The 17790-nt window shown below is 42.0% G+C and overlaps 3 protein-coding genes across 7 annotated transcripts; 1 reads left to right on the top strand and 2 right to left on the bottom strand.

The window, feature by feature from the left end:
* Positions 1–407: 407 nt before the first annotated feature.
* On the top strand, positions 408–3339 carry LOC133926251 (uncharacterized). 4 transcript variants are annotated; one of them, XM_062372107.1, is made up of 10 exons: positions 408–568; positions 1395–1461; positions 1564–1619; positions 1720–1774; positions 1891–1930; positions 2085–2182; positions 2318–2357; positions 2441–2589; positions 2667–2882; positions 2969–3339. In XM_062372107.1, exons 2-10 carry the CDS (start codon positions 1408–1410, stop codon positions 3110–3112), a joined length of 852 nt encoding a protein of 283 aa, XP_062228091.1. In that variant the 5' UTR covers positions 408–568; positions 1395–1407; the 3' UTR covers positions 3113–3339. The 4 variants fall into 4 exon arrangements, with proteins under 4 accessions (XP_062228091.1, XP_062228073.1, XP_062228083.1 ...); XM_062372089.1 differs by having other exon boundaries at positions 2664–2882; XM_062372099.1 differs by having other exon boundaries at positions 2315–2357.
* LOC133926238 (uncharacterized) lies at positions 3333–5306 on the bottom strand. Of its 2 annotated transcripts, none has more exons than XM_062372062.1 (4): positions 4987–5306; positions 4782–4891; positions 3987–4223; positions 3333–3895 (listed from the first exon to the last, which is right to left on the bottom strand). In XM_062372062.1, the coding sequence occupies exons 1-4, from the start codon at positions 5168–5170 to the stop codon at positions 3479–3481; spliced, it is 948 nt and encodes a 315-aa protein (XP_062228046.1). In that variant the 5' UTR covers positions 5171–5306; the 3' UTR covers positions 3333–3478. The 2 variants fall into 2 exon arrangements, with proteins under 2 accessions (XP_062228046.1, XP_062228055.1); XM_062372071.1 differs by having other exon boundaries at positions 3987–4370; positions 4987–5304.
* Positions 5307–6250: 944 nt separating this feature from the next.
* LOC133926231 (uncharacterized) lies at positions 6251–10986 on the bottom strand. The gene is made up of 6 exons (XM_062372049.1): positions 10789–10986; positions 10569–10705; positions 9231–9610; positions 8765–8861; positions 8403–8690; positions 6251–7420 (listed from the first exon to the last, which is right to left on the bottom strand). Exons 1-6 carry the CDS (start codon positions 10913–10915, stop codon positions 6458–6460), a joined length of 1992 nt encoding a protein of 663 aa, XP_062228033.1. The 5' UTR covers positions 10916–10986; the 3' UTR covers positions 6251–6457.
* Positions 10987–17790: the final 6804 nt, after the last annotated feature.

Below are 17790 nucleotides of genomic sequence, written 5' to 3'. Positions count from 1 at the left end.
ACAGGATATTTCTTTCTAACTTATTACAATTCAATTTATTGTAATTTATCATCTATAAACTGCTTATTATTATAATTCTAAACTGAAACTTACTAATCCCCGCCTCCCAAACTAACCGCGACCGAGGCTTCGTTGCTGCGGGCTTCACCGACTCACAAGTCCGGGGTACACCCAGCACCAGCAGCCCCTCGGGATCCGATCCCCTCTGCTGCCCACACCAAACTCCAACCATGCACCTACCACGGTAGCTCGACACGTGTCCTATCCAGATATGCTTTGCCGTCTTCCCTGCAGCCACGCCGCATACGATCCTCCCGCTAACCGTCTAGACCTCCTCGGCTGGACCGGCTATTTGGACCATGTCTCACTGGAAGGTGGGCCCGAACCTGCCAGACTACTGTGCCGAGAGCCTTTCCTTTCCTTTCGCTCATATAAACGTCCACGTCCCAAAGGAGGACAGCAGCGAAGCTGGTAGACCCGGAATTGCAGCTTGGGAGTTGGGACTTGGGAGGGACGAGCAGCCATTTCTTTGGAGAGGGAGGGCTCTAGCTCCTCGCTGCTGTCGCAGGTACGTGTGCTTTCGAGCAAGGGTGGTTAGGATTGTGCTTAGAAGCTGCGAATCATGTCCCTTTCTTGCTTTCTTTTGGTTTCTTGGCTGCGCAACCCCGAGACTAAATCGGAATTCATGGGTGTGTGTAGAGTAGGAGATTTAGGTTTCTTGCTCTCGAGGAGCACCTCTGCTAGGGCAAAGAATTTGGTTTCGTTGTGACTCTGGAGGTTCTTGCTTTCTTTTGGTTTCTTGGCTGTGCAACCCCGAGACTAAATCGGAATTCATGGGTGTGTGTAGAGTAGGAGATTTAGGTTTCTTGCTCTCGAGGAGCACCTCTGCTAGGGCAAAGAATTTGGTTTCGTTGTGACTCTGGAGGTTCTTGCTTTCTTGCATACCAGATAGCTAGGTCAATTTCGGACGAACACTGGTTTGGGGGGAGGGAGATTGGCGGTGAAGTGCACAGATCCTTTAAACACCTACATGGACTGCACAACTGTATGACCATAGTTCTTATTGTATAGTCATAAGAAGACTCCTGACGACACAAAGGTTGAAAGAATTTAGCTGGCAGGACTGAGGAGGTACAGAACGCTTAGAATTCCTCAGTAACCCGGTTCACCACTAAAGTGGCTACGTCCGGGACAGACTACTGTAAATTTTAAACCATATCGAAGTCCTAACTGCACAGCTATAACAAGGGGCCCCTGCTGTGAAGTTTATTTTTTTTGGGTTCGGTTAAGACTGCTAGTGAGACAGGAAGGCACAAGGTTTGGTAAAAAAAGATAGTTAATTACTCATCACTTAGCAAGGGCTTATGCTCTTAACTCTTAATTTCTTATGACAGAGAGTAGGCAGAAATGGATGCAGGTGGTAGCTCCAAGAGAAGTCGTCCAGTTCGTCGTGCTACGAAGGTGGCTCTCCAATATTCTTCCTTTTATGGTACAGTGAATTGTCAAGAATAATGTTGTATGCTAACGTATTTCTGTATTCCTTTTTCTTAATCCCTTCACAAGCTGAAATTCAAACCGAAAGTGCCACCACAGAAGCCAAAGAAATTGACCACTGAAAAGTAACTTCTCTTTGTCTTTAGCAGCTAATAGTGTCTCTCAGGTACTTTTACCTAGTGTATTACAGTTAACATTAGTGGAACACATTCTCTGCTGTTTCAGGCCACAACAGGAAGAGCCTAAACCAGTTGATGAAGAACTGATGAAGATACTGAGGGTAATTAGTTATCCAATTGTTCTGTCTTGATGTCAAATAGTATTTTATTGTTTTCTTAGGAGGGGAAAAATTAGCACATCCTTACTATGGCTGAACTTCTATTTTTTTCTTTTCAGACTGGCCAAGTGGCTGCAAAAACTTTGCTAAATACAAAAGGTATTTATCTGCCACACGTGCACCGAGATCTTAGATACTGGTTTCTAAGATTTAGGAGCAGCAAGCCTTTCAGTCAGATCAGAACAATGCATATAATCATGGATTGTACTGTCATAAATTCAGTAATCTCGAAGAGTCTACATTTTATTCGCAGACGAGCGTTCAGCACAGAATCCCCCCTCGACACCACCTTCTGCAGCTGTCGTTAGCTTGTCACCACCACAATCAGGACTGCACAAGCAAAATCAATCGGTGAGTGCGCCAAGGAGGTCAAAATCTCTCAGTTTCAACCTTGCTCTGTTAGAAGACATCCCGTGTCCTTTTCTTGACAAACTTATGACTTGTATTATGTACCTTTTTTATGTCTTGTTGCTATGGCAAAAGAAGGCACTACAAATCCCCATAGCCTTTCCTGTTGTTAATCCAGGTGAATTGTGGCTTTGTAAGTTGCATTGTTCTGAACAGTACATTTCACTAAGAATTTTCACGGGAATATTCAAACCTTGTCAGGAATGTTCTACAACGAAGAAGAAGATGATGATGACAATGACGACGACGATGACGATGACGATAGTGGCAATGTTGAGTTTCAGGAGACGCAACCAAATTCAATTGAATGCGAAGTTTCAACACGTCCAGCAGAGGAGCTTGATTTGCTTGTATGAACTTCTGAGCTCTCCAAGGCTGTATTCATGTTGTCTAACGCTCACGAAATAGTTTGCAATTGAAACAGCAGGAACAAGATGGAAAAGAAAGAATGTTTCTCTTCCAGCTCCCAAAATCTCTTCCTTTGCCAAGAAAATCCAGTGTAGTTGAAAAGAAAGGAAAGGTCACCAGCAAGGAGGTGAAAGAAGGATCCAATCTGCAGCAGTTGCCGCAGGGTTATTTGGGCAAAATGCTGGTATACAAGAGCGGCAAGATCAAAATGAAGTTAGGAGATGTCATGTTTGATGTTAGTGCACAACTTTCTTATCTTTTTTTTCTTCAGAGCTTAGAAAGTTCTTGGATATGTACGATGCTTAAGTTCTTCCTCTGCAGGTGAACCCAGGAGTGGAGAGTAGGATGGCGCAACATGCAGTAGCTCTGAACACTAGAGAGAAACATTGCTGCTTGCTTGGGGAGATTGGGAATCGGCATGTTATTGTGACTCCGGATGTGAATTCTTTGTTGAATGACAATTAGAGGTTAGGTTATGATCTGTAGCAATTTTATCAACTTTGTGACATATGGTGTGTGGGCTTGTATTGTGCAGGGTTGTACATGTGCTTCTTCTACTTGTTGTCGTACTACATTAGCCTTTAAAAGAACTGCTGCTTGCAGTTGATGAATGTTTGTAAGAATTTACATTTGTCATGACTAGAACTGGTAGAAAATAAAAAAAAATCACATCATCTGATCTCTTTTTACCATTGATGCGTGCTAAGGCTTCTGTTCATACATGCTTAAGGACTTCCACAATGATACTCGACATTTTGAAGTGTGGTTCCTAATAAATGGGTAAACTAGAAATATCAAACTAAACTGCTGGATGGAACAGACCAAGAATGGTTACAGGAGGCTAGAGAAGAACTTAGCTAGCCATTCCTTGCGAAGGTGTGGGCTACGCACAAGGAAATTCTTCCCTTCAACCTCGTTCTTCAGAAAATAGTCTAACGCGGTGATTGACATCCTCTCGTTGTAACCGCAAGCTGTAATTGCTTTCCACAAGTCGTCAGAAAAGTCTCTGGGCTTTAAGCTTTTTAGAGCATCTATTAACTCCCCAATCTTCAGAACTAAGTAGCGGATGTCCTCATTAGCTATCTTTTGCTCCATGGGATCTTCAGATATCCTGAGTATTGACAGAATGAGCGTTTTTGTCCTTTTTGCCTGAGTATCAGCTACTGATTTATCATCACTGAACATGAAAGAAAGCTCATCATAATCCTCAATGGGCCTATTCAGCAACCAAGAATTTTTCGGATGATCCTTCATTACAAAGAAACAAAAGAAATCAGTCATGACAGTTAACAATGACAATGTACTGCGAAACAAAAGGGGACTTCCTTACTCCCATTACCATGGCATACTGTTGGTAATCATCTTCTCGCATGCTTATCGTCCTAGTAGCATGATCCCATGACGTAGAACCAATGGCTTTCATCTTCTCTATCCTTCGCCATCTTTCCTTCAGAGTTGTCAGCCTCCTTCGCACATCAGCGACACCGCATTCACGCTGAAACCGTCGGGAAACAGCCTCTGTAACTTCTAGAGCATCCTCCCTGAACAATGCATCTTTCCCCTTAGCACCTGAAGCCTGTTCCATCAGGTAGCTGGTGAGGAACTTGGCCCGCTCTTTGCTCCACGTGAATCGCTAGGAAGAAGTCTGGCTGCCGTTGATCATGACCTCTGTCTCATTTTCAATCACTTTTGGGCCCAATGCCCCTGCTCTCTTGCTGCCTTGCTGAAGGTATGTATATATAGTTCGGTGAGTGAGGCTGACTAGTGTTCTAATTACATCCAGTTCTTAAGAAGAATTATAAAGGCTTCATCAAGATTCCTACTCTGCCTAACTGAAGTTCTCATTGGACATTTTAATAGCTATACCTCACGGTCTATCTTATTTCAAAAGTTAAAAAGAAAAAAAAGAGGAAAAAAAAATAGTCATGCCTAATGGTGCACCGTTAATAACACTAGCGTATATAAGCACGCAGGTGTTTACTTCTTCCAATCAAATTCTATTCATAAATTGAGATTTTGGCATGTCGAGTTATCGGCCAACCAGTTCTACTTAGAAGAAGCACAGTGTACAGTACCCACCAAACAAGCGAAACCCACATTGAAACGCCAAAAAAACAAAATCAGTTAGTGTTACCTTTCTGAAACGCGGCGGGGATGAGGCTGCGGGTGAGGCGCGTCCGGCCGAGAACGCCGTCCGTGCATCGCTGGCGAATCCATGAGCGCCGCGACCGCGACCGCGAGAAACTGTCGGTACAAGCCGGCCGGCCGGCCGGCCGGCCGAGTCAAAATCGCTTTTACGTAAGCAACGAGCAGGGAGGGGAGGAGGGGAAGAAGCGCACCACTGAGTCGCCGATGGGAGGGGAATCCGGCGGGGGCGGGCGAGAAGAGGAGATTGCGGAGGACGGCATGCCCGTGCATCAGGTCGGTGTGCTGAAAGCGCTCGCTGTGGCTGAACAGCTGACGGGAAAAAAAAGTTGCAAGTTGCCGTTGGGTGCAAGAGTGTGCTTGGGAATTTCTTTTCATTTCTTTAACCGGGTGTGCTTGGGAATTTCTTTTTCAAAATGAGGAAGCACAAATGCACAATGCGGATATGCGGATAGGCACCATCCAAACTCCAAAATGCTTGGAGATTCATGCAAATACAGTAGAGTAAATTTCAAAATTCTATAACTAATTTTATATATATGGTAGAAATTTACAACTTATCATGTTTATTTCATAAACCTATAACTATTTTAACACATGCTGTAAAAAAAATTATAACTTTATTATCGTAAAGTCATCTATCATCCTCTGATACCAGATATACCTATGATTAATCTTCCTATTATATATTATAAAGAATGACACATCAACCTACAACGAGAAGTACTTTTTTATAACATATGTCAAAATACTTGTATGTTTTTTAAATTTACTCAATACATTACAATAAATAGAAGATGTTGTGTCGTTTAATTTGAATGTTGGAAGTTTGCATCAAATTCGAGGCACATTTGCTGGAAGTGATAATACATGTCATGAAGAGTTTCTGATATGTAGAATAATATGGTGTTGGAACACATGCACGAGCGAAATGAGCAAAAAGGATTATAAACATGTAAATGTGGATAGGCACTATCCAAACTCCAAAATGCTTGGAGATTCATGCAAATACATTAGAATAAATTTCAAAATTCTATAACTATTTTGATATATATTACAGAAATTTACAACTTATCATGCTTATTTTATAAACCTATAACTATTTTAACACATGTTGCAAAAAAATTATAACTTTATTATCGTAAACCCATCTATCATCATCTGACACCAGGTATACCTACAGTTAATCCTCCTATTATATACTATAGAGAATCACAGGTGAACCTATAGAAAATTGTAATTTTTTATTACATATGTCAAAATACTTGTATGTTTTTTAAATTTACTCAATACATTACAATAAAAAGAAGATGTTGTGTCGTTTAATTTGAATGTTGGAAGTTTGCATCAAATTCGAGGCACATTTGCTGGAAGTGATAATACATGTCATGAAGAGTTTCTGATATGTAGAATAATATGGTGTTGGAACACATGCACGAGCGAAATGAGCAAAAAGGATTATAAACATGTAAAAAACTTAATTCTACCGAGACATCCATTGCGACGCATTTCAATAAAAAATTCAATAGTCTGACTCGCCACAAATATGATTGGGAAGGCGTAGCAAAGCAGCAATCAAATGTGATTTAAACCAAAATTGCAGGTCAAGGTAAATGAGCATATCATTTTGCACTGTCAACTTGTTGTAACTTAAAAATTTATCATCTAAGACCTCGACTTCTTCTTCCTGGATTTGTTGGAAGTCTTTGGTTGATCAGTACTTGCCGCTGGGGTTTTCGATGAACTGGCATTGGCAGCCACTGTCCCGGATGAATCATGCTTCTCTCTAGTCACAGCTCCTTGAGCACCTCTGACCTGAGCCCTCTTATCCTTCCTCTTTGGACGGTAACTGGACCGCTCTCTCTTGGGCAGCCATCTCTCAGGATCTGGTGGTGGCCCTGGATTCGCTGGATCAAAGCCTTTCGGGTATTTAGGCTTCCGCTTCCTCTTCTTTGTCTTTTGCTTCTTCACTTCCTCAGGAACGTCGACCTTCATGGCTTGGGGCCCTTCAACATGCCTTGCACCAGATGTCTTCTCCAAGCTCTCAACATTAATTCCTTCAAGACCTGGCAATGGCTTCAGCTTCTTCTCGTATTGTTCAGCCTTCTCAAGGTTAGTGCGTGCTGAAGTTGTTACTAGCCCAGCCAAAGCTTCGATGCTTCCATGGCTCTTCACAAGTTCCTCGTACAATAGACAGGCTTCTTCATCACGCCCATGATTGAGCTTAAAAGTAGCAGCCTCCCGCATAAACACATCTATTTTTTTATCCTCACTCATGGAATTCTTCCACCACTGGATAGCAGAATCAAGTACAGAAGCTGCGCCATTGGAGTCGCCTAGATGCTCTTTTAGAGCTACTAGTGTAGCAACTGTAGCAGGCATGTGCTGGATGTCAGGTATTTTGGACAGTGAGTCAGCAACAAGCTGAAAATGGTTGGCATTAGCAGCAATCTGAGCAAGTGCAAGTAGGACCCCTTTAGAATTCTCAGGATGCTTCTCAGCATACCGGCTAAGAACTTCTTCAGCTTTCTGAACCTTCTTTTCTCTCACATGAACAGCTGCTTGAAGTAAAACAGGGAATACACTATCTCGAAACATACCAAGCAGCCCACTGACCAGCTCATGCGCCTGAAAAAAAAAAGGCGCCATCAATCCCTGTTAATCTGTCCTACGAAACCAAAAAAAATCAAGTAATAGAACATGACTAGGAAATAAGCAATCACTAAAAGACTATCACCATAGAAAGTGAAAGGGGCTGGTTATATTGATGATCATTTTCCTATGAAAGAATGATCATATATAGTATAGACCATGATCATATTCGTATGCAAGGGCGATCATATTGATGGTGGTCATTTTACTATCAAACAGTTATCATATTGATCATGATCATTTTACATGTTAACTGAATCGACAATACTGTAGTTCCATCATACCAATGAAAGCAAGCAAGGTATGGTCTACGTGCAACTGAAAAATTGTAGGAATATCTTTGCTAACAAGTCAGGCTAGAGGTTCAGGATGTGTATGCAACAAATCCAATTTAGTAACAGACCTTTCCCACCAGTTTGCAGTCCAATGATTATTCCTCATTTGTTAAGTCAAAACTACTACTCCCTCTGGTCATAAAAACATGATGTTTTGGACAAGGTCCGGTCAAACCTTTAAAACTTCGACTAACAATAGTTTTGAAAATATTTTGTTTGGAAACCTTAAAATCGTGTGTAAATTTTCTTGAAAAATGCTTTCATAGTATCACAAATTTATTGGATTTTATAAACATATCTTAATAGAAAATAGTGGTCAAAGCTATGCATTTTAGACCGTGTCTTGTCCAAAATGCCATGTATGTATGACCAGAGGGTGTATTTGGTAATTGGAATGATTCATCACTGCTAAGGGTAAAATTCGTCAGAAATTCTAACTGAAAAAATTTCTAGAAATGTCACAAGCATGAGAAACGAAATTCAGATAGCAGAATGATACCGGATTAGTAATAGACTATAGCTACAAAAATAAAGAACTTAGTACACCCCTCGTTAAAAATAAATCAAACAGGTATCCTCTTCAGAAAAGGGGAGAGAGATGAATCAACTTTGCACAAACAAACCTGATCTGTTTTATTTGCATGGAGGAGTAAAAGAACACAAGCAGAATACAGTGCTTCTTTTTGCCTTGGAGATAACTTGAAGTCAAGGCTTTCAATAAGTTGCAACTGGTTTGGAGCAGTAGATTTTTCAAAAAGCCGATCGAGCTTCCTCAAGCTATCTGCAGCATCTTTCGTACCTTTCAGTGAAATAAGGTTTGTTATTGCCACAGCAAGTGATGATGAATCTGCTGTTTTCCTATTTATCATATTAACATAGGTTTGCATAGCTTCTTGAGACTGTCCTTGTAACTGAAAATACAATGGAGAAGTTAATAGAATAATGATTGGAATTTATGCAAGAGAGCTTCCACAGATTTAGTTACCTGCTGCACATACGCAAGCTGAGCAGAGACAGGAGCTAGTTCATATTCAATCTCGTCTTCTGCATAGTCTTCCACCATAAGCTCTTCTTTCCCAATTCTGCAGAACAAAACAAGAAGAAAATTATAATCCAGCTAACTGTATGCACTTAAAGGCTGGAAAATGATGATATAGATCTTGTATGATTTCACTAGTTCAGAGGCCTCTCCAAAAAAAAATATCTGGGATTGCGAAGGAACGTTTTAACCATTCCTTCATCTCATGTCAAGGCAACTTAACTGAAAGAGATAAGAGCCTAATTTCATTGATGAAGAAAAAGGAATGAGTTAAACTAGTTAACCTATGAAAAAACAGACTTTTCTTAATTATCAAACTAGCAATATTAAAAGGGATGTGGTAATGAATAGTTTAGTTCAGTAAACTGAAGGGACACATTCATTTTAGCTATTTGTTCACCAGCGAAATCACCTTTTAGCCAAGTCCAACTGCTCTTTAGCTTCTGAATACTTCTTGTTTTCTATCAATGAGCAAGCAGAGTTGTATGCAAGCTCAAAGCTACGAGCCTCCCTGAGTGCTCTTGTGGTAAGATCAACCTTTTGTGCCTTCATAGCTGCCTGAACTTCAGAAGCCCTTCCAGCAGCAACCAGAGCAGCAATGATATTTATCTTCAGATCCATTGAGTCAATCTTAAATTTTTGAAGCTTCTCATAGCTATTCATGCAATCATTCATTCTTCCTAGCCGGTAAAAAATCTGGGATTCCAGCTGGAGAACAGCAGAAGTTTCTTCTTGACCTCTTAAAAGCTCCAGAGCTTCTTGCAGTTTGTTTTGCCTGTAGTAGCAGTAGGCCTGAATAGTAATAGTACTTAGTACAATCACACAATTTGTTCTTTTAGTAACCAAAAAATGATGCCCTATCATCAAATTTAGCCAGAAATAGTACACACTTCTCCAACGCGACGTTTTAATTCCAGCTACTGCTTAAAAGAAACAAATAAAACAGAAGTAAAGAACCTGAAAGAAAAGGTAAAGATCAACACTCAACAGAGAACTGAGTACTTCAGTGTTCAATTTATTGCTTAAATCCAACAGGATTCAGACATAAGAATTCCCACAAGTATAATAGACCATAGAGATAATTGCATGGAAATGGGGAATTGAAAGAATCGACATTGTCAGGATTTTTAAGCTAGATGGCATTTCTCAACTAAGGATTCAAAGAGCATGTTTACAACGATAACCTGATATGAATAAAAGCTACACTTGGGAATATTAGAACAGATGAATAAATTCCAAATGTATACTATCTCGTGTTGGACTCGCATGAATATCAAATTCCTCATATTTAAGTTATAGCATTATGACATAAAACGGAAGCTTCTTCTCATACATTTAGCTTATGGAACCATCAGTAGTTCTTGCTAGTATGTCACAGATTACTGCACATATAATTTTGCCTTCCCGCCCCTCAACAAAGTTTTCCCAACATATGAATTACAAGTTTTGGCAGAGCACGGAATTGTAGCATGCGATGTAACAATTACGTGGAATCACATGACCTCAATAGCAAAACTCACTAAGCAAAGTGGCCAGCAAGCAGTTTGCAATATAATCGGGAGAAGCTCTTCAAGTGAAAAGTTCCGTGTCCTAATCACCCAGATCACCAGAATTAACCGCAGGACATGTGCACAATTAGATCTGACCACTCCTACATCGTAACACAGCCCACTGGCCCAAGCAAGGATTACAAGAAGCGAACATCTAGATCCACCAGTGACCAAGAGTAAAAGGGGGCAACTCGAATAACCTTGTAGTAGCCGAGGTCGATGGGGAGGCGCTCGGCGGCGCGGATCGCGGCGAGCGCCTTGTCGGTCTCGTCGGATTTAATGTGCGCCACCACCTTGCATCGCACCGCGTCCTCGTCCCCCGGCGCCGCCTTGAGAACTGCGGAACCAGTCGGGGGTCAGATTCGAACAGGGGTTAGGGCAGGAGACTGGAGATGCGCAGGGGAAGGAGGAGTGCTTGACCTTGGTCGGCGACCTTGACGGCCTGGGCGAAATCGCCAGCCTCGATGTGGCTGTGGAGCGCGGAGAAGAGGTCCTCCACGGAGACAGGCTCCGCGGCGGCGGCCGCCGCCTTCGATTTGGGCGGCATCGGGAGGGGAGGGAGACAGGGCAGCACGAGGTGCGAGAAAACGGGTTCACCGCGCTGCCAATCCGTCGACGTTTTTCTTCTCTTCTTGAGAAAACCGTGCATTTTTTTTCTTTCGATTATTTTCTTTTCACGACATTTTTCCTTTTTTTTTAAACGGAAAACCCATTTTCGTTACCAGTAAGGAACAAAGTACTTAACAATATCTTACAAACTATAAAAAAGATAGGACAAGAGTTCTCCAACACTTACAGGCCATGTCGAACAAAAACTAAATATCCAAATTTGACTATACGAGATAGAAAAGATAAAATACCAATAGAAAGACAACCCACCTGAATAGAAACTAGTCATTCGCTCCATCGTCCTCTGCCGAGTTAGAAGTGACTGCATCAGCATTTACATCAAAAATCACCACATCTGAACTGGGAAGTATCAACAGAGAAGACATCTGATTTTGTTGAGAAGCCAAAATATTCATCACAATACTGAGAAGACATTGTGCACTCTTCGTCAAGACTTTTTTATCCATTCCCTTCAAAAGATCTGCCCAAATTTTCAAAAAAGAGCAAGTGTGAAAATAATTTCACTAAGGTTATAAATAAGTTTTTTCTCAAAGCAAACCTTATTTCTAGCTTTCCAAATAGCCCAGCAAATGGCTACAAGATCAATCACATGGAAAACTCTCTCTTGACATTTTTTTCTTTTGAGGCGCATTGGTGAAAATTTGAGAGATTCAAACTCAAAATACTACGAACACATATGGTTTCATGCATTTCGAAACCACATTTTCATCTTAGGGTCTTTTAGATTTATGTCATTATAAATTTGAAATATGCCACTACAATTTTGTTATATGAAAATATAATATTATAAATATCCTAAAATTAGATACATGGTATTACGAATCTCTAAAATTGGATTATGCAATTACGAATCTTTTAAAATTAGATTCATACCATTACAAATATCCTAAAATTAGATCCATATCATTATGAAACGTGCTTAGCAAGAGCAGAGCCAAGATTGAACGATAAGAGGGCCAAGAAGATACAAATTTAAATTGGTTCTGGAAGGTATTGCATTGATCCTTGTAAAAAATCTCTTAATATTGATTAATGTTTTTGTCGATATCTAACTATATGGTATATATGTATAAGGAATACACCGTATATAGATAAGGTACACCACACACATACTTAACAACTTCGAATATTGTGGAACCGAATATACGGTACTTAATAAACCCAGAAATCTAGAATATGTATATTAGGAATGTCTCAATTGGTTACTAAACTCAAGTACGACTAGTATCTCGGCTGGATCTATCTAATTTGTCTTAACGGATAAGATGAAGGATTCCCTATCGATTCCGTCTAGATATGAGGTGGTACATTAGTCCTATATAAGACGGGGACCTAGACCCCAGAGAGAGGATACACATCTAGACGCGAGTATTAAGATCATAGAAGATATTCAACGACTTCATCTCTAGATATTTTAGATCCTATATAAACTCAAGGCATACCCTGGAGGGAGAGGATCGCAACTCAAGGCATACACATCTAGACGCGAGCATCAAGATCATAGGAGATATTCGGCGACTTCATCTCTAGATAGTTTAGATCCAATCTACTCCTTGTAATAGGTCTAACTCTATACTTGTACTTGAGAGAATACATATACATTAACATCTATATAGAACGTAGGGTGTTACTCCAATCGGAGGTCCGAAGCTATCTACATCGTGTCTCTCATTTCTTACTCGGTCCGTGATCAACGAAGGTAACCCCGTTATTTATGGACACATTGTCGGAAATGAATCTTCGATAGTTTGCATGCCAGGCAGGGACCTTCTTTTGCTCTTCAGGATCGATTATATCTCGAGTGCACGTCTGCACCGGATTCTCTAACGCTGGCTTCTACGACCACTTCAAATCGACGGAAGTCATCTATGCATCGCCTGTAGCCGGATTGGAGATCACATTCGAAACTATGGTTTTCTGCTGGGACGATTAGGGTGGACTGACCAACACCAGTATTAGCCCATTGGACGCATACCGCGAGATAGGATATCTCGAGTGGGATCGCATGAGCCCAACGTTCTACAAGTAATAGACACCGACAGTGACGGTGAAAGTCATGAGAGTGGTAAAAATGGTTCCATCGACAGCCAAAGAAGCCGAATAGATCAATTCGTGTTCATGGCCGGAGGAGTTGCTAGTGCACCCCAGACCTGACCATAGAAGATCTAAATGTCGTGGTAAACAATGGTGCCAGAATTCCTGAGGATCCATCAGCAGTAGTTGCCACCCACGATACTGGCGTTGCCAGAAATATATCACCAGAGACGTGTGCGGTTGGGGCCTTGTGTACCCCTGACATAACCCTTCATCAACAGATTGTAGGAGGTCAGGTGCCTCCTGGCCTTGAACGACAACTCCCGGTGAGCACACCCCCACCAGTAGCGGTCCCAAAATCGAGGAACGAACTCCCTTAGGACAACCATCATGGGGCTTCATCGACTCAACTGTAGCCAAGCCTCGACAATGATGTTTTCAGTACTCTAGAGGCTAATGTCCAGGGAGTTCATCTGATTCTAAGATCCTTTCTGAGTTGAATCTGATAAATCCCTTAACCCCTATGGTAAATCAGGTCAAGACTTTACTCGATGTTGCTCAGATCCATGCTGGCCGAGTAAACAATACTAGTGACTCTAGGCACCACAGCCGGCTAGGTGTTAGTTCAAGGAGCCATACACGTACGCTCTCGGGTGATAGGGTCGCAAGAAGGAAGCTCAGGAGGTTGACCTCGAGTACAGCCTTGCAGGATGAACTGTAACTACCCACTATATGGGCATAAGAATCAGGAAGACTTAAGGAATCGCATTCCTCACGATCGGCATGATCTACGGAGAGTGATAACAACCACCCTGAAGACGTCGTGAGGATGATCAATGTTACAATGAACACAGATCTCCAGAACAGAACGGTTGATGTGACCCTCCCCCCTCCCCATTCGAAGGGACAAGCGTGACAATCCACCCCGTCTCCTCCTGAAGAATTCAACGGAGGTTGTGAAGCTTCCATACATAAGCTTCGATCGATCCGATGGCCCGAGAAGTTCAAAGCGGGCATGATCCGAAAGTACGATGGGAAGCTCAACCCTAATGAGTAGTTATAGATCTATATCACTGTTATTCGAGCAGCCAGCGGTGACAACAGGATGATGGCCAATTAACTATTAACTACTCTGGATTGACCCGCGAGGTCCTGATTGCTTAACCTGCCGCCCAACTCGATACGTTCATGGGCCAAGCTGAAGGCTCAATTCATTGCAAACTTCTAGGGTACGTTTGAGCGCCCGGGGATGGAAGTCGATGTTCACCAACTGACTCAGGATAGGGATGAATCCCTTTAAGACTTCATTTGCAGGTTTGGTGACATGCATAATATGATCCTGAACATCTTGACCAGTCAATCATCACACCTTCAAGCGAGGCATTAAGGATACAGATCTTGTTGGGAAGCTAGCTACCCGGAAGATTCATACGGTTAAGGAGTTTTTGAGTTGACCGATAAGTATGTAAAGCGTGTCGAAGCCCATGTACATGATAAGAATCCTCAATCTGGCAAGGACAAGCCTGAGTCCTCGAAGAATGAGGGTAAGAAGAATAAACCTAGTGACAAGCGCAAAGGTCCAAACACGACTGTAGCTGTGATTGATAGGAGCACAACACCAGGGATAACAAAGGCATGAGCCGAGGTGGTGGAAAGTGATGTCCTGTCCATCGGACCAACCAACATGACTTTGACGAATGCCATATCATTAAAAAGAAAGTAAATGATAAGCTCAAAACCACTGTTGTTAAGTATAACAACAAACAGGTCAAGCCAGACGCTAAAGGTGATGAGCCCGAATTCCACGAGGTCGATCAAAGTTTGGCACACATCTTCGGAGGTCCACCGTGTATGAGTCCAAGAGGCAGTACAAGACAGTTGAATGAGAAGTTGGCTCTAACTGGGCCTACTCGATACCTCAAATGGTCGGAAATTCTGATCACCTTTAATCAAGTCGACCATCCAGTCGTGGTTCCACACCCTGGTCGGTATCCGATTGTGGTCCAACTGACTATCCTCAACATCACAGTTTCTCGAACCTTAGTCGATGGGGGTAGTTCGCTTAACCTTATTTTTTTCAAGACATTAGAAAAAGATGAGGATCAAAAGGTCGGATCTCAAGAAAGGATTTGAACCCTTCCACGACATAACTTACAACTCATCGACCATGCCCCTTGGTTAGATTGAGTTACCGGTCATATTCGGTGCACCTGACAACTTCCGGATGGAGAAACTGACTTTCAACATTGCGGACTTTGAGACAGCATATAATGTAATCCTAGGCTGACCAATGTTGAGCAAGTTCATGGTCGTGGTGTATTATGCATACCAGACGCTCAAAATCCCCAGTCCTAAAGGGGTCATAACAGGTCAAACGAGATCAACGTGCAGCAATCAAATGTGATAAGCGGAGCCTAGATATGTTTGAACACTTCTACCAAGCAACAATCACTTTTAAAGCCACAGAGTCCAAGCGCTAGAAGCATCAAATCGTTGTTAAGGTCAAGAACTCCAAGCTCGTAAGTCTTGCTGACACTTCCAAGTCCGACAAGGTCGCCAAGGGGGATTCCAATGGTAGTGCCAAGGACAAGAAGATTGATGGTGGTGTTAAGAAAATACCCCTTGACCCATCTGAACCAGCCCAGACGGTCAAGATAGGGGTTGACCTTAATCCCAAATAGAAACTCGAGCTCAACATTATTTTCTAGGCAAACCAAGATGTGTTTTTATGGCAACTGTTAGATATGTCAAGAGTCCCTATGGAGATGATTGAGCATCGACTAGCTGTGAAACCCGATGTCAAACACATGGTGCAGAAACAACAAAGATTTGCAGAAGATAGGAAGCAAGATATCCAGGAGGAGATCGACAAACTCCTAAGGGCGGGCTTTATTCAAGATGTTCGTTATCCTACATGGCTCGCGAATCCCGTCCTCGTCAACAAGGCTAATGATAGGTGAAGAATCTGTGTTGACTTTACGAACCTCAACAAAGCATGTCCCAAGTATCGTTTTCTTCCTCCTCGCATCAACCAGATCGTCAAATTTACGGTGAGTTGTGCCTTGCTGTGTTTTCTAGATGCCTATTCGGAGTATAATCAAATTAGAATGGAGGTAGATGATGAGGAGAAAACTGCTTTTGTTACTCCGTTCGGTGTATTTTTTTTATATAAAGATGTCTTTTGGTTTAAAGAATGCTGGTGCTACTTATCAACGGTGTATTCAAAACTACTTACAGCCCCAGATCAGTTGCAATATTGAAGCTTATGTTGATAATATTGTAGTCAAGTCTAGAATCAAAAACACATGATTAACAACCTCAAAGAAACATTTGACAACCTCAGGAAGTATCGTATGATGTTTAACCCTGAAAAGTGCACGTTCAGCGTTCCATCCGGCAAGTTTTTTGGCTTATTGGTGTCAAGTCGAGGCATTAAGATCAACCTACGCAAAATTGAGGCTCTCGACCAAATGCAGTCACTTCGAATACTAAAAGAAGTTCAAAATTAACATGATGCATAGCAACCCTTAGTCGATTATCTCTAGGATGGGCGAGCGAGGGAGGGATGCATTTCTTCAAGCTGTTGAAGAAACATGACCAATTCGAGTGGACAGAAGAAATGGAGAATGCCTTTCGAGATTTAAAAAGCAGCCAAACAAGTTGTAAACACGGTCCTTGTGGTTGACCAAGAATGCCCTAAGAAAAAGGCCAAGGTCCAGAAACATATTTACTATGTGAGCAAAGTTCTACACGACGCTAATCTACGGTACCCACAAGTGCAGAAGTTGTTATATACAGTCTTTATGTCTTTCTGGAAGCTACAACACTATTTTTAAGCGCACAAGGTCACTGTTGTGATGACGTATCTGCTAAAGGATGTCATACGCAACAGGGAGGCTACTGGATGAATCGTGTAATGAGTGGTCAAGCTCAATGAGTTCGATGTACACTATGCACCGTGAACAAGTGTTATGTCAGGAGTACTAGCAAAATTCACTGTAGAATGGACAAACTTTGAAGAAACAAGGCCAAGTGTGATCAAGGACCACTGGACGCTCTTCTTCGATGGATCGCCCACGCTTCAAGGCTCGAGGGATAGCATTGTACTCAAATCTCCAACGAGTGACGAACTCAGGTACATTGTTGAATTAGATTTTAAAGCTCCTAACAATGTTACAGAATACGAGGGACTGGTAAACAGACTCCGTATAACTGCGTCACTTGGAATCAGGTGACTACTCATGAAAGGGGACTCACAATTAGTCGTAAAACAAGTGCAAAAGGAGTACCAGTGCTCAGACTTCAACATGGCGGCTTATCTAGAACATTAAAAGAAGTGACAACTCTGGTGCTGATAAACTTGCTAGCCTCTCTTCTTCCTGAACATCGGTGCCTGTGAGAGTCTTAGTTGAGAAACTCCTCAAACCATCTATCCTGATAATTTGACGTACGGATGTTGCATAACTCGACCACCAGTCTAGTCAGATTAGCGAGGTAGAACCCACAGACACGAATGATGCACTACTCGAACGCGAGTCGACTTGGATGACTCCATTCTGGGCATATCTCGAAGATCGAGAGATACCTGGCGATGATGCGTCTACAGAGAAAATTGCTCGTAAGTCCAAGCTATACGCTCTAGTAGATGGCAAGCTCTTTCAAAAAGGGAGTAGCATAATCTTGATGAAGTGCATCACTCAGGAAGAAGACAATAAAATATCTCTTGATATCCATGGAGGCATGTGTGATAATCATGCG

The sequence above is a fragment of the Phragmites australis genome, chromosome 1 (assembly GCF_958298935.1).
Source record: "Phragmites australis chromosome 1, lpPhrAust1.1, whole genome shotgun sequence".
Taxonomy (NCBI): Eukaryota; Viridiplantae; Streptophyta; class Magnoliopsida; order Poales; family Poaceae; genus Phragmites; species Phragmites australis.
This window is presented reverse-complemented; position numbering and strand designations above follow the sequence as displayed.

Coding starts and splice junctions, on each gene's coding strand:
- LOC133926251 (XM_062372081.1), top strand. CDS start 1,408: ATGGATGCAGGTGGTAGCTCCAAGAGAAGTCGTCCAGTTCGTCGTGCT. Junction 2,183..2,314: donor TGCACAAGCAAAATCAATCG/GTGAGTGCGCCA, acceptor CTATGGCAAAAG/AAGGCACTACAAATCCCCAT. Junction 2,883..2,968: donor TAGGAGATGTCATGTTTGAT/GTTAGTGCACAA, acceptor CTTCCTCTGCAG/GTGAACCCAGGAGTGGAGAG.
- LOC133926238 (XM_062372062.1), bottom strand. CDS start 5,170: ATGAAAAGAAATTCCCAAGCACACTCTTGCACCCAACGGCAACTTGCA. Junction 4,892..4,986: donor CTCCCATCGGCGACTCAGTG/GTGCGCTTCTTC, acceptor TTGTACCGACAG/TTTCTCGCGGTCGCGGTCGC. Junction 3,896..3,986: donor ATTACCAACAGTATGCCATG/GTAATGGGAGTA, acceptor TTTGTAATGAAG/GATCATCCGAAAAATTCTTG.
- LOC133926231 (XM_062372049.1), bottom strand. CDS start 10,915: ATGCCGCCCAAATCGAAGGCGGCGGCCGCCGCCGCGGAGCCTGTCTCC. Junction 9,611..10,568: donor TCGACCTCGGCTACTACAAG/GTTATTCGAGTT, acceptor ATTACTATTCAG/GCCTACTGCTACTACAGGCA. Junction 8,862..9,230: donor CAGTTGGACTTGGCTAAAAG/GTGATTTCGCTG, acceptor TTTGTTCTGCAG/AATTGGGAAAGAAGAGCTTA.